At 41.7% G+C, this 26,417-nt stretch overlaps 1 protein-coding gene across 1 annotated transcript in view; it reads right to left on the minus strand.

Moving 5' to 3' along the window:
- Positions 1-26,417, minus strand: part of LOC124788452 (inactive pancreatic lipase-related protein 1-like) — a 180,739-nt gene that overhangs the window by 52,168 nt on the left and 102,154 nt on the right. The window contains exons 3-4 of the mRNA XM_047255724.1: positions 26,094-26,142; positions 15,846-15,997 (exon numbers count right to left, since the gene is read on the minus strand). Of these exons, the coding sequence (XP_047111680.1) occupies positions 15,846-15,997; positions 26,094-26,142 (201 nt within the window). The remainder of the gene's footprint in view (positions 1-15,845; positions 15,998-26,093; positions 26,143-26,417) is intronic.

Here is a 26,417-nt window from a genome sequence, read left to right on the forward strand (position 1 = left end):
ATACCACTGAATGTACTTACATAAATGTATCATCATGCGACTCATAGTTCAAGAGTATGATCTCATAAATACTGAGATGCATGAAAAAATGCCACACCATGCATGAAGTTTTAATACATTTATTCTTTACAACCAAGACACTCCTACATTTGAGTCCATTTAAGGAAATACCCGGCACCTGTAGCAGTGCTTTTGACAGCTGTTGAAATTCAAATGGCTACAGGTGATAACAATAGCCACCTACAGAGTTATGAAGAGGCATTGCCATGGAGATGTTCACAAAATCATGTTGTACGCATGCGAATCAACAGTGTCCAGTATTCAGAAACTGTCTTGTGTCATGTCACACCGAGTCTTCATCTCATATCGAGTGTACTGCATAATTTCAAAGGCGTTTTCATGACTACATGGAAACGAAATTTTTTTGATATTACACAACAAACACAGTTAATTTTTTTGTTTTCATTTGTAATAGAAAATGGACAACATGAATATCCAGGCAATGCCAGGCTTGTCAGCCTTTGCATTGCACAATTTCAATTTCATAATATGAGATCATTCTAATTCAACAAGCCAAACTAAAGTTTACTGAGTTAAAAATGAGTAATACAAATTATTTGTGGTGTGAACTTAAGAACATACTGCAGGATCTATTCAAGGAACTGTGAATATTAACTACCGCTGCACAATCTATTTATCTCTTAATGAAATTTGTCATAAAAAATACATCTCTTTTTCAAACCAGAACAGTTCAGTTCGTGAAATGAATATTAGAAATAAGCATAATCTACACAGAGATTTAGAGTCATTTGTGTTGTTTCTAAACAACTGGCATCTTTCAGACCACAAATTTCCAGTGACTCACCAACATCAATGAAAAATTCAGCAGTTAATAAAGTTCAGTTTAGAAGGAAACTAATAGATTTATTGGTGTTTCATTCCTTCTATGTTACCAACAAATTTCTCAGCAGAACTAATCAAATTTTGTACTACTGATAACCTGTAATCCCTCACCACCGACCTTTTAAAGAATCAAAATCTCATGTATAAAACAGCTTCAAACATTTGATTACTTAACAAAAGAGTTAATGTCTTAAATACATTACATACATGAAATTGCGTGCAAAATTTTTCAAGAAGTTGCTAATGCTTTCTTTCTCAAACCATGTTGTTGTTGTTGTTGTTGTTGTTGTGGTCTTCAGTCCTGAGACTGGTTTGATGCAGCTCTCCATGCTACTCTATCCTGTGCAAGCTTCTTCATCTCCCAGTACCTGCTACAACCTACATCCTTCTGAATCTGTTTAGTGTATTCATCTCTTGGTCTCCCTCTACGATTTTTACCCTCCACACTGCCCTCCAATACTAAATTGGTGATCCCTCGATGTCTCAGAACATGTCCTACCAAACGATCCCTTCTCCTAGTCAAGTTGTGCCACAAGCTCCTCTTCTCCCCAATTCTATTCAATACCTCCTCATTAGTTATGTGATCAACCCATCTAATCTTCAGCATTCTTCTGTAGCACCACATTTCGAAAGCTTCTATTCTCTTCTTGTCTAAGCTATTTATCGTCCACGTTTCACTTCCATACATGGCTACACTCCATACAAATACTTACAGAAACGACTTCCTGACACTTAAATCAATACTCGATGTTAACAAATTTCTCTTCTTAAGAAACGCTTTCCTTGCCATTGCCAGTCTACATTTTATATCCTCTCTACTTCGACCATCATCAGTTATTTTGCTCCCCAAATAGCAAAACTCCTTTACTACTTTAAGTGTCTTGTTTCCTAATCTAATTCCCTCAGCATCACCTGACTTAATTCGACTACATTCCATTATCCTCGTTTTGCTTTTGTTGATGTTCATCTTATATCCTCCTTTCAAGACACTGTCCATTCCATTCAACTGCTCTTCCAAGTCCTTTGCTTTCTCTGACAGAATTACAATGTCATCAGCAAACCTCTACGTTTTTATTTCTTCTCCATGGATTTTAATACCTACTCCGAATTTTTCTTTTGTTTCCTTTATTGCTTGCTCAATATACAGATTGAATAACAGCGGGGATAGGCTACAACCCTGTCTCACTCCCTCCCCAACCACTGCTTCCCTTTCATGCCCCTCGACTCTAATAACTGGTTTCTGTACAAATTGTAAATAGCCTTTCGCTCCCTGTATTTTACCCCTGCCACCTTTAGAATTTGAAAGAGAATATTCCAGTCAACATTGTCAAAAGCTTTCTCTAAGTCTACAAATGCTAGAAACGTAGGTCTGCCTTTCCTTAATCTTTCTTCTAAGATAAGTCGTAAGGTCAGTATTGCCTCACGTGTTCCAGTGTTTCTACGGAATCCAAACTGATCTTCCCCGAGGTTGGCTTCTACTAGTTTGTCAATAATAATTATATGGACAATTAAAACTCTAACTTTTGTTGATCCTGGAAGCCATCAGATGGGCCTGTAACAGGGACTGGCTGCCTGGGTCACTGTTTTAAACATTTAGCAGTATTGATATAAAAAACATGAATGTTAAGTAAAATATTACTTTTGCACATCTTCAGAGCAGTAATCTGCTCAATTTAAATAAGAATCACCAACAGATTTTCTTTTTAGCGATGTGTAGCTACAATAGTCTAAGAATCATCATATGCCTGTCAGAGAATTGTGTATTTACATGTTACGTGAAAAGTTGGTTATTACCTTTTAAATGAAAATATATTTAAGATTTTTGGACTTATTCCACATCCATGAGGGCTGTTTAACCTAGGATCTGTGCATGACACATTAGTGCACCTCTCCTTTTTGTAATTATGCAAAATGTACTCTTGTTTTGTGACTGTGTAATGTTTCTATGGCTGGTGGATTGTAATTGAACACAAGGGTGATGTGGTGCTATCTTGTGTCATCAGTCACCCAAAATTTCAACATTTTCATTCTGAAATGTGATCTTTTCTTTTTTTTTGTCATCAGTCTACTGACTGGTTTGATGCGGCCTGCCACAAATTCCTTTCCTGTGCTAACCTCTTCATCTCAGAGTAGCACTTGCAACCTACATCCTCAATTATTTGCTTGACGTCTTCCTCTACAGTTTTTGCCGTCTACAGCATTCCTTTCCTCTCCGATTCTGCATAGAACCTACTCATTCCTTACCTTATCAGTCCACCTAATTTTCAACATTCGTCTATAGCACCACATCTCAAATGCTTCGATTCTCTTCTGTTCCGGTTTTCCCACAGTCCATGTTTCACTACCATACAATGCTGTACTCCAGACGTACATCCTCAGAAATTTCTTCCTCAAATTAAGGCCGGTATTTGATATCAGTAGACTTCTCTTGGCCAGAAATGCCTTTTTTGCCATGGCGAGTCTGCTTCTGATGTCCTTGCTCCGTCCATCATTGGTTATTTTACTGCCTAGGTAGCAGAATTCCTTAACTTCATTGACTTCGTGACCATCAATCCTGATGTTAAGTTTCACGCTGTTCTCATTTCTACTACTTCTCATTACCTTCGTCTTTCTCTGATTTACTCTCAAACCATACTGTGTACTCATTAGACTGTTCATTCCGTTCAGCAGATCATTTAATTCTTGTCATCAGGGAATCGTATCATTGATATCTTTTCACCTTGTATTTTAATTCCACTCCTAAACCTTTCTTTTATTTCCATCATTGCTTCCTCGATGTACAGATTGAAGAGTAGGGGCGAAAGGCTAGAGCCTTGTCTTACACCCTTCTTAATACGAGCACTTCGTTCTTGATCGTCCACTCTTATTATTCTCTCTTGGTTGTTGTACATATTGTATATGACCCGTCTCTCCCTATAGCTTACCCCTACTTTTTTCAGAACCTCAAACAGCTTGCACCATTTTATATTGTCGAACGCTTTTTCCAGGTCGACAAATCCTATGAAAGTGTCTTGATTTTTCTTTAGCCTTGCTTCCATTATTAGCCGTAATGTCAGAATTGCCTCTCTCGTCCCTTTACTTTTCCTAAAGCCAAACTGATCATCACCTAGCGCATTCTCAATTTTCTTTTCCATTCTTCTGTATATTATTCTTGTAAGCAGCTTCGATGCATGAGCTGTTAAGCTGATTGTGCGATAATTCTCACACTTGTCAGCTCTTGCTGTCTTCGGAATTGTGTGGATGATGCTTTTCAGAAAGTCAGATGGTATGTCGCCAGATTCATATATTCTACACACCAACGTGTGATCATAAAATCATGTTATCCTGTGTGTCTTAAATTTAACCGGAAAAGAAATAGTTATTTGTCTTAGATTAAGGAAGGTTGAAACAAAATGTATTACTGCATCCCAGACCAAAAGACAGGATTAAATGTATATGAAAAGAAAGGTTAGTGGACCAATGAGTGCGTTCACAACATCAGTGACAGAGAGCTGTGTTGATGGAAAGCAGCCAAGACAGGGATCCTGAGGAAATGTCAGTTTCGTTAAGACTGCTCGTGTGAAAATCCAGAGTGAAACACTAGCTCTTGGTGAGCTGCAGCGTTACGATCCTTGAAGTTTCAACAGCAGCCTAGTAGAAGATCAAAACGCAGCATCATTGTGGCAGGACTTTTGGGCACAAATGTAACAATAGGTGTTTGACACTCGGAAAATGACAGTGGAGCAGTGAGGCAACACCAGTTGGGTTAGGCAAATCAGACAGTGAAACATGTTGAAAAGTTTTTATGGTAGTCATTCAAATGTTTTTTTTTTTTGGTGATATGCTCTATTTTGTCATGGCAGAGAGGACATTAAGAACACACCATGAGCATCAAAGTGGCAAGCAAGTCACACAGACAGAAAATGTGCAAAAAATTGCTAAAATCATTGCATCAGTTTGATGTGTTTCTGTACAACTTATCGAGAACCTGTCAGAAATACCGAAAACTCTTGTGCACAGAAGTTTGGCAAAAGAAAAGTCTGTGCATGGTTTTTGTAGCACCCGCTTTCAGACAATGAAAAACATGCCTGAGTAAAACCCTACAAAGACCCCTGCAAGTGATCCAAAGTGATATTTATTGCACAAAATTTATTGTAACTTTTAACAAGATGTGATGTTTCCAATACAAGTCACTTAGAAAGTGGCAGCATGAAGCATGGTTGAGCTCACAGAAGCTGAAATCAAAGAAAGTGTGCCTGTAAAAGAGTCATATGAAGACAATGCTAACAGCTTTTTTTCTTCAATTGTAAAGGAATCAGGAGTTTGTACCAGAAGGGCAACTGTTAATTCTGAGTACTGTCTCAGTGTCCTCCATTGTGTATGCGTCAAAAAATTTTGAATTTGACATGAATGCCAAGAGGCAGGTTCCTGGTTGTTCCTCCATGACAGTACATCAGCCCACAAAGTGATATCATGCACGAGTTTTTGGCCAGCGGGCATATCACGGTCCTGGATCACTCTCAGTATTCACCAGATTTGGCCACAGCCAACGTCTGATTGTTTCCCAAATTGAAGCTGGCAATGAAAGTACACCATTGTGATGCAATTAAGGCCACCCAAGAAAAGTATACTGCAGTACTAAACACAATTCCCGAAAAAGACACCCAAGAAAAATGAACTGCAGTTCCAAATGAAATTCCAAAAAAGGACTACAGTGACTGTTTCAAAACAATTTTAAAACAGTTTTAGCTGTGTACTGTTTCCGGGGGGTGGCTAATTTGAATAAAAACAGTGATTTTGTGAATCTCATCCATGACTCATTTTTGATAGCCACAGTCCTAATGGAACTGGAACACACTGTGGTTAGAGGGAGAAGCTGGAGAGAGTCTGTGTGTCTCAACAGCCACCATTATTAGTCAAAGTATAATTTTATTTGTGTGTGTTGCAAAAGGCCTGGTTGTCAATCCCCATTGACAATTTACCAGGTGTTGCCAAGTAAGAAAGTCATCATATGACTTGTGATGTATTGGTGTGCTGTGTACTTCAACAACAGGTGCTTCTCTGTGGCATTAACTACACATTGTTAGCTGTCATGGGCCTGATTAACAATAAGTCTATGTGAGATTCATTACATGACAGCAACTGAGTTGCTGTCATGTAATCACATTCCGACTGATGTACATCTGTGCATGCTCTAGCTGTACACGATGGAGCTCCTCTTCATTTCTCCCACCAGCTGCAAATTGTGCCCAGCATTAAGTCTGTGGGACACAGTGTATGGATGTCAAAAACATGTAAAAGTGAAATGGAGTTCAAGGATGGATGTACAGATGTCCATGATGAACAGAATTCTGGTTGGCCCTCAGTTCTGACCAAAACAATTGCAAAAGTGCAGAAAGTAATGCTTGATCAGCATGTGACAGTTCACAAGCTGTGTAAAAAGATCCCTGAACTCAGAAAGAGCACAACTGACAATATTTTACCTGAAAATTTGCATTGTCACAAGATGTGTGCAATGCGGGCCCCCAGAATGTTCACCAAAGACCATAAATAGCAACATCATGAAGTGGCCCAATGGTTATTGGAGTGCTATAGGGAACAGGGTGAGTAATTTTTAGATTCAGTTGTCACTGGCAATGAAACCCAGTTATGCTGCACAACAAATGAAGCTGAAAAGAAGTCTCATCAGTGGCACCATTCTAATTCGTTGAAGCTATGAACTGAAAACCCAGACTGAGTGCTACCTACACAATGTGCTGGCAGAGTTCTATGACAAGGGCATACAAAAAATGCCACAGCACATGCCAATGTTCATTGATTGCAACAGTGATTACATCAAAAGGTAGCTGAAAGTTCAGCCTTTCCATCAATGTAACATTCATTGCCATTAATTATGTTTCCTTTGTGAAAAAATAATTGGAGATCTAACTTTATGAACATGCTTCATACATTGTCCATTCTCAAACAATAGCTTACAAAAAATACATAATTATTAACATAACTTTTAAAAAATCGTTTTAAACTTATTTTTTTTTTACATTCCAGAAAAACCGAACAGCTCACATTAGTGTCATTAACATTACATACCTTCATTGTAGAAGTTAACATACATTTCCACCAGTGCACACACATACAATTATCGTAACTTGTATTATTATATTTCTACAAAACAGTAATGCTTATTCCAGTGTCAACAACTTCACAGAGACAAGAAATGATACCGAGCGAGGTGGCGCAGTGGTTAGCACACTGGACTCGCATTCGGGAGGACGACAGTTCAATCCCGTCTCCAGCCATCCTGATTTAGGTTTTCCGTGATTTCCCTAAATCGTTTCAGGCAAATGCCGGGATGGCTCCTTTGAAAGGGCACTGCCGATTTCCTTCCCAATCCTTCCCTAATCCGAGCTTGCGCTCCGTCTCTAATGACCTCGTTGTTGACGGGACGTTAAACACTATCTACCACCACCACAAGAAATGATAGCTCCCTAGATCAATATGTGGGATATTGAAGGTCCATGTTATGACTGTGTCGAAGTGAGCTCATAGAAGCTGCAAGTGGCTTGTGTTTGGCCATTATATAGCTGATCAGATGAATCCATTTCAATTTATACACACCTGGCACATTGTATTCTATTACTTATTTTGTCCTTTTATTAATATGTTTCACCTGTATCCCAAGTGCCCTGCTGTCCAAAAAGCTATTCTGAAATTCTTAGGGAAGGCAGGTGCTAATTTCTTAGTAAGGCAGACCTTGTTACTGCAAAGTAATAAATATCTTTTCTTTTTTTGTGGTTTGGTATGTTTATGTTTTTGAAGATTTTTTGTAACCATTCTCTCTCCTATTTTTCATTAAGGAAATGCAAATTTTACTAACTCCTACAGCTATTAGCTACTGCCAGTTGTTTGAGGGTACTAAATTCTCACCGTATCTCTGTGTTCAAGCAGTGATTTACTAAGACGTGCTGCCATAGCATGGAAGAATGCTTTTTAGGTTGTGAAAGATTTTGGAATGTGTCCTTTTATTGTATCTGACTGCATTGGCTTATGGTAGATGGGAAAACCAATTTTATCTTCTTTTCTGGCAACCACTAATTCCAAGAAATGTAACTGTTTACCTACTTCCTTCTCTGGGGTATACTTTATTTTCTCACTTTCTTGATTAAATACAGATTAGAGGGCTCCTAAAACTGTGTCTACTCATCTGAGTACCATCAACATATAATCAACATAACATTTATGAACAACAATTATCTGTGTCACTAAGCGGTTATTTATGAATAAATTTGTTTCTAAGTTATTCATGAAAATGTATGCAAGTAGCCCTGATAGGCAATTGCCCATTGCAATATTCACATAATGTTGAAATTTCATAAAGCTTCATTATACTTCAAATTAGATATATATTTCTTTCATAACTACAAAAAATTGTTTTCTGTTTCTTTTCATGTAATTGGTGAGCACCAGGAGAATCACAGTGCCTCCAAAGACTGAACTGTGCTGACTGCCTGTCTGTTTGTTTTGTTTTAGGGTGCAAAAACAACTAGGGCCATACGCACCCATGTCAAAACTGTAGAACACAAAGACAAATAGAGGAGCTAAAAACAACAACACATCAATCCCAATTGATGGAAGAGAAGACAGCAAAAAACAGGGACATGGAGAAAGGTCTATACAATATGCCATAGAGAAATGGAGGTCAAGAACTAAAAATTAATGGCCTTCACCATATCACTACAATGGATAAAAAGTAAAACGCGGTTGACAGCCCGTGCTTCATTCGCTAAGACAGCCGTTAACTCAGATGACAAATACAAATGTGAACATAAACAGTTAAAAAAAGGGGCATTCCATCAGGAAATGGTGGACCATCAAACATTGAGCACAATGTGCACCAAGTGTTGGGGGAGCACCACTTAACAAATGGCTTTAGCTAAAAAAATAATGCCCAATACACAGCCTAATTAAAATGATCTCCTTGCAGTGAGAAGGCCCAGAGGAGCTCATCAAAGCCACTGGGAGAGGCTTAATAATCTGGAGCTTGTTCCCATGAACGGAGGCCCAGTGGTGATGCCAAAGTGACACTATCTGCTGACAGATGGTAACACAGAGAGTGTTGGAGGGAATGTAAGAACTACCGGGCTGATGTATGAGGACTGCAGCCTTGGCAGCAGTGTCAGCAGCCTTGTTTCCTGTCAGACTGACATGGCCAGGAACCCACATAAACATCCCAGTGGCTCCATCAAAAGTGAGCAAGTGACAGCTTTCCTGGACCCATAGCCCTAAGGGATGGGATGTGTACAGGCACAGAGGCTTTGAAGGGCACTGATAGAGTCTGAGCAGATGACGCAATCGAAAAACCTGTGACAACAGATGTACCGCATGGCCTGATAGAGGGAAAAGAGCTCTGCTGTAAATACTGAGCAGTGTTCCGGAAGCTGATACCAAAAAACGTTGGCACCAGTGACGTAGGCACACCCGAGATCATGGTCAGTCTGAGAGCCATCATTGTACCAAAGGCATTATCACAAAGTTCCATGCGAAGGTCGTGAAACTGAAGGTGATAGACCAAGGCTGGAGTAGTGTCCTTAGGGAGTGAATGAACATGGGCCACCACATGAAGCCAAGGTAGTGAAGAGTTTACACCCACAGGGAAAGCTCCAGGTAGCGTGAAGTTAAGCTGCCGGAGCGAGAGCTGAAAGCGAACTCCAGGAGGTAACAGAGAAGAGGGATGCACTCCATACTGGTGATCAAAGAAGTCATCAATGAAGGAGGCATAGAATGGGTGGTCATGCTTGGCAGACAAATGGCATGCATATCTGCTGAGCAGAAAGTCACAGCGGTAGGACAGCAGTAGTTCGGTAGCTTCTGCATACAGACTCTCACCTGGGCTAGTGTAAAAGGCACCAGTGGCCAATTTGATACCACAATGGTGGATAGTATTGAGACAGAGTAAGAGGGGTGGACATGCAGATATATAAATGAAATACCCATAGTCTAGTTTCGAATGAGGAAGGGAGCGGTACAAATGGAGAAGGGTCATTTGATATGCTCCTCAGGAAGTACCACTGAGGACACATAGGACATTGAGGGACTATGTACAGTGGACTGCCAGTTAAGATGTGGGAGGATCAAGAAAATTTCCTATTGAGCATGAGCCCCAGAAATTTTGTATTTTCAATGAACAGAAGACCACCAGGCCCGAGATGTAAGGACGGTGGAAGGAACCAACTGCACCACCAAAAATTCATACAAACAGTTTTGTCAGTGGAAAAACTAAAGCCATTGTCAATGCTCCATGTGTAAAGATAATCGAGACACTGCTGAAGATGCTACTCCAAGAGACAGGTCCGTGGAGATCTGCAATAGATGGCAAAAATGGAGCCAGAGATGCCTGGCAGGAGACAGGTCATTATAGGCTTAATGGTGATAGCAAAGAGGATGACTCCCAGGGTGGAACCCTGAGGCACACTGTTTTCCTGGTGTCCAACAATGTGGAACCCACAGACACCTTGAAAACTCAGTCTTTTGAAGCAGGTCAGGCAACCATAGAGGTCCCACATGTAGAGAGTACAGAGGATACCCATCCTCCAGCAGGTGTCATAGGCTTTCCCCAAATCGAAAATGTGGCCACAGTCTGGGATTTCCGCAGAAAACCATTCATGATGTGGGTGGACAAAGTGATGAGATGGTCAACTGCATACTGGCATGCTCAAAATCCACACTGCACGGTGGTTAGTAAATTGTGAGGCTTGAGCCTGTATATCAGCTGGGCATGAATCATATCTTCCATCACCTTGCAAACACAGCTAGTGCGAGAAATGGGGTGGTAGCTAGAAGGAAGGCGTTTGTCATAATCTGGCTTAGGCATGAGTATGGCAGTGGCTTCATGCCAGCATCAGGGAAACATGCCCTCTGCCAGATGTGATTGTATGTATGAAGCAGAAAGTGCTTGCCCACAAGAGGAAGGTTCTGTAACATCTGAACATCTGAATGTGAACATCGTCTAGTCCTAGGGTGGAGGATTGAGAGGAAGTGAGAGCATGATCTAGCTTCCTCATAGTAAAGGTGACGTTGCAGCACTCATGATTCTGAGAAGAGAAGGGTATCGCCTGAGCCTCCTCTGCTCTTTTCCAATGGGTGAAGGCAGGGTGATAGTGGAAGCAGCTCAGAATTTCAGTGTGTATGAGATAGTAGTAGGGTCCATGATGACATTGTCTGCTACTGTCAGGCAAGAAATTGGGACATGTATCTTGGTCCCAGAGAGCCATCGGAGGTTGGCCCACAGGACGGAAGAGGGAGTGGAACACTTAAAAGAACTAGTGAATGAAATCCAGCTAGCTTTTTTGCTAGCTTGAAAAATGAAATGACACTGTTTATAATAATTAATGCAGTTTGCCATTGTAGGATGATGGTTAAAAATATGCAGAGCACATCTCCGTGCATGAATTGGGTCGTGGCATGCCTCAGTCCACCAAGGGACTGGGACATGGTGTGGTAAAGAGGAAGTGCAGGGAATGGAATGTTCTGCAGTGGTAAGGATATTGTTTGTAAGATATTCTACCTGATCATCACAACTGGGGAAATGTTGTTTGTTGAAGGTCACCAGGGAGGAGTAAAGCCTCCAGTCAGCCTTAGTAAGCTGCTATTTGGGTGTGCATAGAGGTGAGGTAGGAATCAGCAAATGGATATCATACGGGAAACGGTCAATCGAGTATGTTTCACAGAGAATGGACCACTCAAGAGACTGGGCAAGCTGGGCAGTGCAGAAGGATAGATCCAAATGGGGATAGATGTGCGTAGAGTTTGAAAGTAATGTGGATGCTCCTGTGTCAAGGCAAAAGAGGTTAAGTCAATTGAGAAGGTCAGCCAAGAGGGGACCTCTTCGACAGGTTCTGGGAGAATCCCAAAGGGGTTGTTGCACATTAAAGTCACTGAGCAGCAGAAAGAGGAGAGGGATTTGCCCAATAAGCTGGAGGAAGTCTGCCCTGGTGACACCAAATGACAGAGGGATGTAAATGGTAGAAAGGGAAGAGGTTAAGTGAGGAAAGAAAAGGCAAACTGCGACAGCTTGAAAGCAGGTAGTCTGGGAGATGAGTTGACTATGAACATCATCCCATATGAGCAGCATGGCTCCCCCATGAGATGGATGGCCATCCTTGGGGGGAAGGCAAAACAGAGTTGGCAGAAATGTGAGATCTCAAAATGGTAATGAGGACACAATTTTGTTTCCTGAAGGCACAGAACAACTGGGCACTGCGATTCAAAGAGCAGCCATAAATCCACTATGTTGAATCAAAGACCGTAAGTGTTCCATTGGAGGATAGTCCTTATGAGGAAAAAATGAAGGGGTGTCACCTCGGCAGCTGCCGAGTACCAGTCACTGAAGACTTGCTGCTACAGGGTACAGAGGCAGGAGGATTCTGCTCCATGAGGTGTACAGAAGGGTCAGAATTCTCCCTCTGTTGACCTGTGGAGAAAAACAGGTGGTGGTGTACACCGGTGACAAGGAGGTAGGCCGGGTGAGGGTATCATGTGGCGACACCATCAAAGAGGATCTCCGAGTGGGCAAAGGAGAAGACCGTTTGCCTTTTTTTGACTTCTTGGAGCCTTTCCAGTTGGCAGAGGAAGACTCAGATGTTGGTTGGCTGGAGGAACATGGGTAATCTTCAGGGGAGTATTCCTTCTGTCCTTACTGGCCTGCTGGTTGTGTAGCTGGTGACTTCACTCTATGAGGCGAAAGTCTGGTGGCGTGTTGCACGGCTGGAGGAGGATATGGTAATGCTACCATGACACTGGGTGATTTCATATCCATGGTGCTAAATTTGAGGTCACATGTCTGTGTCACCATGTTCTTCATGAAGCGAGATGTAGCAAGAACAGTACTGTAAGTGCCAGATGATAGAATGCAGGGTTTCTGACTAGCCAACAACTTCCTAGTGACCAGGTAAGGAACATTTTCCTTCACCCAGATTTCCTGGATAGCCCACCCATCGAGATACATGGGACAATTGCAGGAGAGGGCAGCATAAGCACCATTGCAGTTAATGCAGTGGGGAGAAGGAGGCAGACAATTGCCCTTGTGAGCATCCCTACCACAAGTTACACATTTGGCTGGGTGTTGACAGGACTCTTAGTGTGATTGTAACAATGACAATGGCAACAGTGTATTGGGATTGGAATATATGGTTGAACTGTGATAATTTCATAAGCTGCTTTAATCTTTGGCAGAAGAACCACTCTAACAAAAATAAGAAAGAGTGCATGTGGACACTAAGGAGGCACCTACTTTTTTCATCACGCGATGGACTGCAATGACATCCTGATCAGAGAGGTACATTTGGATATCTGCCTCTCTCAAGCAGCCTAGGGTAAGTAACACCATGGGAAAAATTCAGCATTCGATGGGCCTCAACACAAACAGGATAGCCATGGAAGAGTGAAGCTGCAAGCAGTTGTGCTTGAGAATCAGAAGTTGTCTCCAAAAGCAAAGTGCCATTGCGTAAACAAGAGCAAGATTTCACAGGGCGAGCAACTCCATCAACACCTTTATGAATAGTAAATGGATTTAGTAGCGAAGGACTGACCACATTCAGTACATGAAACCACAAGGAACCATAGTGCATCTAGGAGGGTCTTTCAATTGTTAGCCTCTTTCCATTTATGTTTCGAAGCTATTGACTGTGAAGATGATTGGCTCAGTGTGAGGATTCCCCCATAGATCTGTACCTACAAACTGGAAAATTGCGCAGGTCGCACCAGCATTGTAGGAGTAATCCATCGAACTACAGACCTGTATCATTGACGTCAGTTTGCAGTAGGGTTTTGGAGCATATATTGTATTCAAACATTATGAATCACCTCAAAGGGAACGATCTATTGATACATAATCAGCATGGTTTCAGAAAACATCGTTCTTGTGCAACGCAGCTACCTCTCTATTCGCACGAAGTAATGGCTGCTATCGACAGGGCATCTCAAGTTGATTCCGTATTTCTAGATTTCCAGAAAGCTTTTGACACCGTTCCTCACAAGTGACTTCTAATCAAGCTGCGGGCCTATGGGGTATTGTCTCAGTTGTGCAACTGGATTCGTGATTTCCTGCCAGGAAGGTCACAGTTCGTAGTAATAGACAGCAAATCATCAAGTAAAATTGAAGTGATATCAGGTGTTCCCCAGGGAAGTGTCCTGGGACCTCTGCTGTTCCTGATCTATATAAATGACCTGGGTGACAATCTGAGCAGTTCTCTTAGGTTGTTCGCAGATGATGCTGTAATTTGCCGTCTAGTAAGGTCATCCAAAGACCAGTATCAGTTGCAAAGCGATTTAGAAAAGATTGCTGTATGGTGTGGCAGGTGGCAGTTGACACTAAATAATGAAAAGTGTGAGGTGATTGACATGAGTTCCAAAAGAAATCCGTTGGAATTCGATTACTCAATAAATAGTACAATTCTCAAGGCTGTCAATTCTACTAAGTACCTGGGTGTTAAAATTACGAACAACTTCAGTTGGAAAGACCACATAGATAATATTGTGGGGAAGGCGAGCCAAAGGTTGCGTTTCATTGACAGGACACTTAGAAGATGCAACAAGTCCAGTAAAGAGACAGCTTTCACTACACTCACACTCATTCGTCCTCTGTTAGAATATTGCTGCGCAGTGTGGGATCCTTACCAGGTGGGATTGACGTAGGACATCGAAAGGGTGCAAGAAAGGGCAGCTCATTTTGTATTATCACGTAATAGGGGAGAGAGTGTGGCAGATACGATACATGAGTTGGGATGGAAGTTATTAAAGCAAAGAAGTTTTTCGTCGCAGCAAGATCTATTTACGAAATTTCAGTCACCAACTTTCTCTTCCGAATGCGAGAATATTTTGTTGAGCCCAACCTACATAGTTAGGAATGATCATCAAAATAAAATAAGAGAAATCAGAGCTCGAACAGAAAGGTTTAGGTGTTCGTTTTTCCCACACGCTGTTTGGGAGGGGAATGGTAGGGAGATAGTATGATTGTGGTTCGATGAACCCTCTGCCAAGCACTTAAATGTGCATTGCAGAGTAATCATGTAGATGTAGATAGCAAGCATCTCCGACGGCATGTTCCTTCCAACTGGGGGCCACCATCAGAAGGGGGTGCACCTGCCTTAGGTGATTGTTCACACCTCCTTAACACCTGACAGAGGGACCAATTGGCTATTTGGGAAAGTACCTGCTCAGGCAATCAGTCACCCTTCCCTGGACCTGGCCTGTACCAGGGGGTAAGTGTGAACCCTACCTGTTGATCCAGGGCTGGGAATTACACATTATCTGGTCACCTGTTATGTGTCAGATGCATGGGCTGGCCTTCAGGAGTGCACAGGAAGGAAGATGAAAAAGAGGATCCTCAAATGCCAAAGCAGAGAAACGATAGGAGAAGGTGGGCAAGAATGGGGAAAAAAATGAATGAAAAACAATGGAAAGTATTCCGATATTGACTACCAATAATGCGGAATACATTTCCAAAAACAGCCCACACATGTTACCCAAGGGAGAGAAGAAAGAACAGCAAGAGAAGAGACATGGAGCATGGAAGGGAAAAGATTCTGCAAAGGCTGGGGCCCCTTTGTAGGCCACACGAACCAGCCAGAGAGTGGCGATCCCCCGGCAGAGAGGGGGGAGGGGGCTTGGAAATGGATAAAGACAGGGTGAAGGAGATTAGGACATATATCTAAGTCTCATACATATTACGAAGCACTGCTGGGTTCATTAGTGTTTTTATGAATACATAATGTTTTTGAAACACATGTACAGGTAGCTGACATACCTATCATCACATCAAGATGATGAATGGATAAAAAATTAATAAACAAATTTCATGCTTAATGAGAAGCCAACTAATGAATATGGGAAGCTAAAGTGATTATTAAACTAGAAATATGTTCATATCCATACTGGGGTTAAATAATTTGCACTATTTTACTTCTTACCGTCAATTACTGTCTTTACACTATCACTGCTGAGGTCCTCTATATAGCCAAAGAAGTAGAAAACCGTTGGTCTAGAAGTGTTGTACTCTTTCAGATGCAATAGATTCTCTGCATTTTTAAGATTTACCAGGGCATCTGGTTTCAAAGCAGATCTGAAAACAAGGCGACTTATGAGAAAAGGTTGTTTTTCTTGCTGCAAGATTAAATTTTAAAAATGGTCTTCACACACAACTGTATATTATGAAAATAACATTGCATATATATAAATATGACCCCCCCCCCCAAAAAAAAAAACACAAAGAGAGAGAGGGGTGGGTGGGGGTGGGGGGGAGGGGGAGAGAGAGAGAGAGAGAGAGAGAGAGAGAGAGAGAGAGAGAGAGAGCATATATGTAAGTGATAGCACATACATAATTACTCAAAAGAGGTCCCATGGCCCCACAAATGTACATTTGCTTACATTACACTTAAATGTTTTGCATAAAAATCCTGAAATGAAATGAAAATGTCACACCTTGTTCATGGAAAAATAAAGGTGAATCACAAAAGGCGCCGGAAGTGACCAGCCTCATATTGTAGACACAGTTGAACACAATGCTGCAGATTCTCTAATGTTGCTGCCAGAATTTCTGCTGTTACTGCCTGGACTTCATTGATGGTATTCTCGTATAAATCATGCAAGTTGCATGGGTTTGTTCCTGTTTTTGTCTTTGTCATTGGCATTCAGTTCCTGAACAACTATAAACCTATATGGACACATCCCAGCTTTCTTCGTAGCTCTGTGACATGGGCTCTGTGACATTCCACATTCCTGAGATAAATGTCAAACAGACTTTGCAGGAGAGGCCAACAATCATTGCTTCATGGCAGTAACTTTTTCTTCTGATAATGGTGGCTGACCCCACTGTAATATCCAACTCCATTCCACTGCTCTCCATCTTTTCTCTAAGTTATGTATGCAGGATTTAGACAGTATATACTGATCACCAAACTGTACAACAAACATTTGCAGACATGTCTTAATGGAATCAGTAAGCCAATATTATTTCAAACTAAATACACACTCTTCATCAGAATAGTGATACATTGTCGCTAAATGCTGAACACTGAACACCTAGCTCCAGTCCCAGTGACACACGGAAACACACTGTAAGGGTCAAATGATGTTGCAGAGTGCAGCATTGCCATGTCAAACATCACAAATTACACAGTGCACTTTCAGCACTTACTACACATGTTTGTGGGGCTTCTTTGGAGTGAGACACCCTGTAGCATAGACTATAGAGGAGGTTTCCTGCAGGAGGGCACAAATACAAAAAGTAATTTGTAGAGAACAAAGAAGGATAAGGCACTTTTATCCACAGGAAGGTAAAGAAAACTGCTGAACTGCTCCTTTTGGAGCACCATCGAATGAAGAAAAGGAAATTTCTTTTTCAAGTTCTCATTTTGTTTGGCTGACTTAATTTTAATTTAATTTCTTCTTATATTTTACTAATATTAACTCCTCTATGTTTTTGTTACATTCAGAAGCATCATGCCCTATCTGTTTCTGTTTATTGCTATTTGCAGTGTTAAATCATCCTTGGACGCATTACACAGTTCTACAAATTGACATCGCCTTATCGTATAAATCATTGCCATTGCTACCACCACCACCAGCAGGAGCAGCAGCACCAGCACCAGCACCAGCACCACCTCCCTGTACAGTTTCACACCAATGGCAAGGTTGCTGAGAACACAAGCCCCTCCATCTCCCCCACTTTCCCCAATGCCTGTCTATTGCTACTCAGGCGCATTCGTGTCCTGTCTTCCGAATTCTTTCTTCCTGTCCTTTTAGCCACTAGTCCTTCGATCTACCCCTTGGCCACTTGTCCTCCATCTTCATCTTGTGCATCTTCCAGAGCATCCTTGTCACATCCCTTGTCTCACCTACTCATTTCATTTTAAACTCTTTACCTCAGTCTTCTCTTGTAGCAATTGCTTACATTTTATAATGACATTTTCTTTCTTCACATTTTCCAGTTTTGTTACTCCTATTCAAGTTCATTTCACTTGCTCTCACCTTACTTTTCCACCTTTCTTTCATGACCCAATTTTTTGTTCATGACTAATAATATCCACATAAAGTTTGATTAAATTTTATTTTCAAATAAAACAAGAGAAAAACCAGGGTTCAGCAGAAACTTCATCTACCATGGAATATATGAATTGAATTTTCTGCTTACATGCCACATGTCAGAGAATCACTATGTTACACTATTTTAGATGACTCATATAGATAATTTATGCCACTGATGAAAGGACTTTTATCCTGAAACCTAGTTGTGCTGTGCTTTTATTGGAAAATAAAATTTAATACAGCTGTGTATGGGTTTTATCAATAATGAAAAATCTATGCAGTCATTGTGGATGTCCTATGAAGAGAAACCCAGGTTTTTTTAGTGCACAATAAAATTGGTACATTGTGTGTTTCAAACAACAAAAAACTGATTTTAAGGACTGCTTCACAACTCGTACCATCTGGATGCTTCCAGCCAAAACCAGCTTTCCTGAACTGCAGTGGGAACTCTCCCTGAAACATATCCTTCATTCCTTTAATACCTCTGACCTCAATCTTTCCCATCCACTCAGCTTCATCCTCTACCCTAATCCCTCTCTAGCCTCACACATACATTCTAGCCCACAGTGTGCCTGCATAGTCCTTTCCCCTTCTCCTCTTCCCTCCCCCCCTCCCCAAGCACAGGCTCCCAAAACTGTGCCCAGCCACCCACCACTGAAAAGGCTAAGTTTTTAAACTATTCACACCCCTCCTCCAGTATTTTCCTCCACCTCCTAACATGTTATCGCTCACCTTCCAGTCCCATGCCTCTTCTGTACCCGCTACCAACCCCAGCTGATACTGATACATCACACACACAGACACGCACGCGCGCGCGCCCACCCACACACACACACACACACACACACACACACACACACACACACACTTACTTCCTATAAAGGTGCTTAAAGCTTTCCCCAGTTTTCACCTGCTCTCCACCAGTGTCATTTTCACTTTATGTCTGTCTTTGCCTTTGTTGTGTCCACTCTTCCATGCTTCTTTGCAGTAACTTTTAGGCCATACTTTCGCACAACTTCTACCCATAAATCCACGTGCTTCTGTACCTCCACCTTGTCATTCTACTACACCATCAAACTGTCAACCAGCAGTATTTCTGTCATTCTGTCTCCTGCATCTCTCACAATTTGTGTTATTATGTCATCCATTACCACTATGAAAAGGAGTGGAGATAATATTTAATGGAAAACACTTTCCTATGTTCTGGAATATTACATCAGTCACATTAATGTGGCCACCTCCTACATTCAACATTAACGTGCAATAACCACTCACAGACACCATGTGGCAGTAGTAGCAATGGAGGATGCACAAAACACATTGTGCAGGAGGGGGGGGGGGGGCACTGAAAACAGTGCAGTCATTCTTGTAATGTGGGAATGAAACAACTTATCTGATGTCCAAAAGTGTATGATAAGTGGCTTTCAGACCATGGATGGAAGCAATTCTGAAAAGGCCAAGTTTTAAAACTGTTCACTTGTTGCTGTGGTTAAAGTATACCATGCATGGTAAAATGGCGCTACCCAAAACCAGCACCAAAGCAACTGTGGTGCACTGTGGGTCATAAATGACAAGGGTGAATGATGGCTGCAGAGGTGTCTACAGGCAAGCAGATGTGGAACTATAGAGTGACTGATCACCCAGATGAACCAAGGAGCTACCAACAGTGTCTCTTAAATGACCGTTGGGCAAACTTTATTGCACTTGGGCCTCTGCAGCAGACAGCTGGTTCTTGCACACATGCTGAGTGCTGTTCATCAGTGATAAAGGCTGAAATCTGAATGCCAGTACCACAACTGGACGTGGACATCCACTGATTGGCAACAGATGGCCTTTTCAGGTGAATCATGTTTTATGATCCATCTGACAGATGGTCATTGGTGCATACAGTGTGAAACATTTCGAAGCAAACACCCTGCAACAACCGTCAAAAGGTTCTAGGATGGAGAAGGGAGCATTATGGTCTGGTGAATGTTTTCATCATTCTGGAAGGTGTAATGAATCAACATAAGTAGGCATTTATCCTTGGGGACCATGTCCACTGCTACATGCAGCTTGATTTTCCTTGGCACAATGGCATCTGCCAGCAGGACAATGCATTGTGTCACACAGCTAGCAGTGTACATGCATAGTCCAAAGAGCACCTTTGATGATATGAAAGGTACAAAATTTATGACACATAGAATGCTTATGACAAAAATATGACGTTTATGATGTGTACGGACAGTTACATTTAATGACAAATAAAGTTGAATTTACAATTGTAATCCAATATTTATGTAACTAAAATTTGATTTAAGAGAAGGAGAAAGGAAACAGTTTGGTCATTTAAAACACAGCTGGCAGTCTGTATCATATGTTTATTGACTTCCAGTACTTCCAATGGGATCACGTTTCTGTTTTTCTCAACAGTCTGTAAAACTTCGTAATCTACATCATATAGGTAGTAGTTTCCTGTTAAAAGATGTTCAGCAAAGGTTTAATCAGTCTTTATTTGTCTCCCAATTCATGGAGATAGTGGTCTTCCTTGATTTAGATAATTTTTCTGTCAGCCCCCATTTCCTTTGTCTTCTCATTCTCACATGACTTACCTATCAACTCTTTTATCTTCAGTAAAGTTTGCTTCACTACTTCTTACTTTCTTAACTCCTTCCAAACTATTCTTCTGGATACAGTATCCTATACTGTCCTTAACTTCACGAAGACCATCAGTAGATCCTTCAACACTTACTGTGGTGGTTTTGAACCTGTAACAATATGAGACCTACTGTGGACTTTCCTGACCTGAAGCTACAGTGTTCTTCTCTCAGCTGCTTCTCTACTGTTCTTGGAATGCATCTCTCCAGAATCTTCACATATGTTATTGTACAGTGGCACATGTGAGTAATGACACTTTATTCTTTTTACATCACTTCTCTTCTTGAAGACACATACAGTTATTTCCTTCTCCCAGAGTTTTAGAATTCTCATTTCCATCCACACAGTTATCGTAACTCTATAAGGACTACTCTTCACATTCATATTATGTCTAATACCAATGAAGAGCTCTTTCAGAAAGAATATTTTCTTTGCCTCAGCAAGTTTGGGTTTTAACACTCTATTACTACACCCATGGTGTTTACTTTTCTTTCAAATAGTCTATACAGTGAAAGCAGAGCCTTAACAGTTTAAGCAGCTATCCATGCCTACCACATCAAATCACATGACATGATTTTGTGTACATCTCTACAGTAATGCCTTAGTGCTGCTGCATCTCTATATATGATTATACACTCCTGGAAATTGAAATAAGAACACCGTGAATTCATTGTCCCAGGAAGGGGAAACTTTATTGACACATTCCTGGGGTCAGATACATCACATGATCACACTGACAGAACCACAGGCACATAGACACAGGCAACAGAGCATGCACAATGTCGGCACTAGTACAGTGTATATCCACCTTTCGCAGCAATGCAGGCTGCTATTCTCCCATGGAGATGATCGTAGAGATGCAGGATGTAGTCCTGTGGAACGGCTTGCCATGCCATTTCCACCTGGCGCCTCAGTTGGACCAGCGTTCGTGCTGGACGTGCAGACCGCGTGAGACGACGCTTCATCCAGTCCCAAACATGCTCAATGGGGGACAGATCCGGAGATCTTGCTGGCCAGGGTAGTTGACTTACACCTTCTAGAGCACGTTGGGTGGCACGGGATACATGCGGACGTGCATTGTCCTGTTGGAACAGCAAGTTCCCTTGCCGGTCTAGGAATGGTAGAACGATGGGTTCGATGACGGTTTGGATGTACCGTGCACTATTCAGTGTCCCCTCGATGATCACCAGTGGTGTACGGCCAGTGTAGGAGATCGCTCCCCACACCATGATGCCGGGTGTTGGCCCTGTGTGCCTCGGTCGTATGCAGTCCTGATTGTGGCGCTCACCTGCACGGCGCCAAACACGCATACGACCATCATTGGCACCAAGGCAGAAGCGACTCTCATCGCTGAAGACGACACGTCTCCATTCGTCCCTGCATTCACGCCTGTCGCGACACCACTGGAGGCGGGCTGCATGATGTTGGGGCGTGAGCGGAAGACGGCCTAACGGTGTGCGGAACCATAGCCCAGCTTCATGGAGACGGTTGCGAATGGTCCTCGCCGATACCCCAGGAGCAACAGTGTCTCTAATTTGCTGGGAAGTGGCGGTGCGGTCCCCTACGGCACTGCGTAGGATCCTACGGTCTTGGCGTGCATCCGTGCGCCGCTGCGGTCCGGTCCCAGGTCGACGGGCACGTGCACCTTCCGCCGACCACTGGCGACAACATCGATGTACTGTGGAGACCTCACGCCCCACGCGTTGAGCAATTCGGCGGTACGTCCACCCGACCTCCCGCATGCCCACTATACGCCCTCGCTCAAAGTCCGTCAACTGCACATACGGTTCACGTCCACGCTGTCGCGGCATGCTACCAGTGTTAAAGACTGCGATGGAGCTCCGTATGCCATGGCAAACTGGCTGACACTGATGGCGGCGGTGCACAAATGCTGCGCAGCTAGCGCCATTCGACGGCCAACACCGCGGTTCCTGGTCTGTCCGCTGTGCCGTGCGTGTGATCATTGCTTGTACAGCCCTCTCGCAGTGTCCGGAGCAAGTATGGTGGGTCTGACACACCGGTGTCAATGTGTTCTTTTTTCCATTTCCAGGAGTGTAGTTTATCTAAAAACAAAGATGATGTGACTTACCAAATGAAAGTGCTGGCAGGTCGACAGACACACAAACAAACACAAACATACACACAAAATTCAAGCTTTCACAACAAACTGTTGCCTCATCAGGAAAGGTGGAAGGAGGGGGAAAGACGGAAGGATGTGGGTTTTAAGGGAAAGGGTAAGGAGTCATTCCAATCCCTGGAGGGGAAAGACTTACCTTAGGGGGAAAAAAGGACAGGTATACACTCGCACACACACACATATCCATCCACACATATACAGACACAAGCAGACATATTTAAATATGTCTGCTTGTGTCTGTATATGTGTGTGTGTGCGAGTGTATACCCGTCCTTTTTTCCCCCTAAGGTAAGTCTTTCCGCTCCCGGGATTGGAATGACTCCTTATTCTCTCCCTTAAAACCCACATCCTTTCGTCTTTCCCCCTCCTTCCACCTTTCCTGATGAGGCAACAGTTTGTTGCGAAAGCTTGAATTTTGTGTGTATGTTTGTGTTTGTTTGTGTGTCTGTCGATCTGCCAGCACTTTCATTTGGTAAGTCACATTATTTTTGTTTTTAGATATATTTTTCCTATGTGGAATGTTTCCCTCTATTATAACCATATGATTATAGTTTTTCAGTCATGTGGCATATCTACCATTAGCAGCCTTTTGGCTTCACAGCTGAAAGCTGATAGCACTGCTATGAACCATCAGTGCTCATCTTTTTATGTACAGAATATAAGTAGCTAATTTATTCACTTCTTCAGAACTAATTTTCCTCACTTCTTCAGAAGCTTATCTTCCCCATTTCAGTATTTGAGGGGCACAATGGAAAAGGGGCACAAGCCACCTGCGCAGTGATTTTGTGATTTTGGTACAGGAAGACAGCTAATGCTATCTAGTATCATAGGTTGTAACTTCTAGCACAGTGGCAGGTACTCGTTCCTTTAAAGAGAGCATATCAATTTTGCTGTTATTCAACACTGACACATTCCCAGTGGAAAAGATGCCCATGCCAATAGTATTTCTGTGTCTTATGAGTCAATTTGTCTCATTGGTTGATCTGGTTTTGGAAAGCCAATCAGAAAGCGTTTCTCAAATGTTGTTCATATGTTTCCAAGATGGCAAAAAACTTGTGGTCAAAATGCATCAGTGCAGGGGGGGGGGAGTGGAAAGATATTGAAAGGAAGAGGTCAAGAAATAATGGAAAACAATATAAATCCCCAAAAAATAAGATTGTGTCCAAGAAAGTGTTTCATAGTGCCAGTGACCCATGCTGGAATACTAGTTTCTGCAAATGCTCAACACTGAATCAAGAAGGAGTCAATATTTATTGAGTTTTATCAGTTGGGAGATTATAAGCAAAATGCTTATTTATTTGGCTCTAGTGCGGCCTAATAACTGCAAAAAAGTGTATCCAAAGAAGAGGAAGGTTCCAACAGTAAGCCATAGGAAGGGTTCTTTCAGGTATTTTATTCGTGACACTCCAGTAACTGAGGTTGAAGTGTGTAGGACTGCATTTTTAGCTGTTCATGCCATTAATGTTAAGCATTTGAGGACTGTCTGTAGCAATGATGAATGTGGCACAGAGAGTCGTGACTCTACAACACATGTATCTGCACATACACCTTCACAGGATAGCAAAACAAGCATTCTAACAGACCTCATGCCATTTATAACGAGAGAAAAAATAAGGTTAGAAACCACATAAAAATGTGTCCAAGGTACACATCACATTATAGTAGAACGCAGAATCTGAACAAGTCCTTCATAACCTCTGTTCGCTCAATTGTACTGTAAAGATCCTAAAAATACAGATGAAGTTCCAGTGAAACAACATGTGTATGAAACCATTCTCAACACAGAATATAATATTGGTTTTAAATTGCTGTTGAGTGATATGTCATATTTGTGATTCTGCTAAGGCACGTAATAACCCCGAATCCACAGATATCAAACTATGCCTTGAGAAAGCTGAAGCTGAATTAGTGCTCTGAAAACTGACTCAAATGAGTCAGAACAGGATGGTAGTGATGCACTTGTTTTGTGCATGGAGTTACAAGAAGCATTGCTAACACCATATATTTCGACGGAAATAGTTTTTTATAAGAGACAACTTTGGACATATGATCTCTGTATTCACCATTGTAGCAATGAGACGGCAGTGATGTGTATCTGGTCCAAGAATGTTGCATCTAGAGGGGCTGATGAAGTATCTAGCAGCGTTTTAAAGGCTTCAGACATGGTGAAGGAAGAACTTCATCAAAGGCTCATCATTCATTCTGATTCGTGTGTTGGACAAAATAAAAACTGTATTATCCTAGGTCAGTAGTTGTACCTCCTAGACAAAAAATGTTTTGATGTAGTTGAGCACAAATTTCTCCTCCCTGGTCACACTTTCCTGCCATGTGACAGGGATTTTGGAGTTATTGAGAAGCTGTGTACACTCCAGAAAAATGGGTTGAACTTATAAGAAAGAGCAAGCAAAAAACCCATTCATTGTGATTGAAATGAAGAAAGATGACTTCGTGTCTTTATCGTCTATAGTGAACAGTATTGTCAAACGTAACATTACTGTTGACAAAAAGCCTGCAGACATCAGAAAGGTAATGGTGTTTAGATTAGTGAGCAGTGAACATTCTGTAGATATCAAATATTCACACAATCAAACTGAGAAACCTGTGTGAGTTAGTTTACAGAAGTGTCATGGATGATTTACTAAGCTTGCAGACTGCCAGTTAGTTCCTAAGTATTCAAATGGATGTCAAATTAAGGCAGCAAAGTTCAAGGACCTTCAAGCTTACTGCAATTTGTGCCCCCAATGTATTCAAGTTTTTATCTGTCATTTAAAAGTGATGGTAGTGACGATACAAGGGAACAGGAAAAAATTGATACTGCTCCGATGTAGTTGCACCTGTGGTACAGCTACCTGTATTGCTGATGCATGCAAGCCACCCCACTAATGGCAAGGTCCACGGTTCATTGGAGGGGGTGTAAGGCATATACATTTAATATCGTCATCATTAACTGCTTCAATGATATTTTGTTCTTTACCACTCTCTCATCACGCCGTGCATTTTATGTGGCACTACCACCAGTGACTAGTGGACTTCCATTATTTTTGTTTATTAATAACTTACTTCTGTTGATATTCCATATTGGATTTTAATTGTTTGTGCTACAAACAGCACTAGCTGTCATCATTACATTTTTTATGTACACCCATCATTCAACAGTTCCCATTCGACATGGATTACAATGTATCACTTCTACTGTAATTTATGTTCTATAAACTGGTATCATACAGTGATATTTATAGTAAAATTGTAACACAGCCTATTTTTTACATTGGGAACTAATGTGACATACTCATGAACAAAAAATAAACAAGGAAACTGATTATGTTGAAATGATCAAACAAATCGTTATAATACTTACCTTGTGTACAAAGCAAAACTGAAATCAGAACCTCCAGCATTGGTGCCACCTGGAAAAAGAAATATCTGTATTAACAACATCACTGCCTGAAAACTTTTGTTTTACAATCTCAGCATGCCAATAACATCAGGGATGAGAAATATGTTTTGTGATTTTTCACATACATTGTTGGAATGTGAAAATATCCTATAATGGCAGTAGACTCTCAACTAATAGAACTCTTCCCCCGAACTAAAGCTGTGTGTTGGATTGAGGCTGGAATTTAGATTTTTGTCTTTGCTCGTAAGTGCTCATTTGGCACACCATTGTACATGAAAGGTAAAC

Source organism: Schistocerca piceifrons, chromosome 3 (assembly GCF_021461385.2).
Source record: "Schistocerca piceifrons isolate TAMUIC-IGC-003096 chromosome 3, iqSchPice1.1, whole genome shotgun sequence".
NCBI lineage: Eukaryota > Metazoa > Arthropoda > Insecta > Orthoptera > Acrididae > Schistocerca > Schistocerca piceifrons.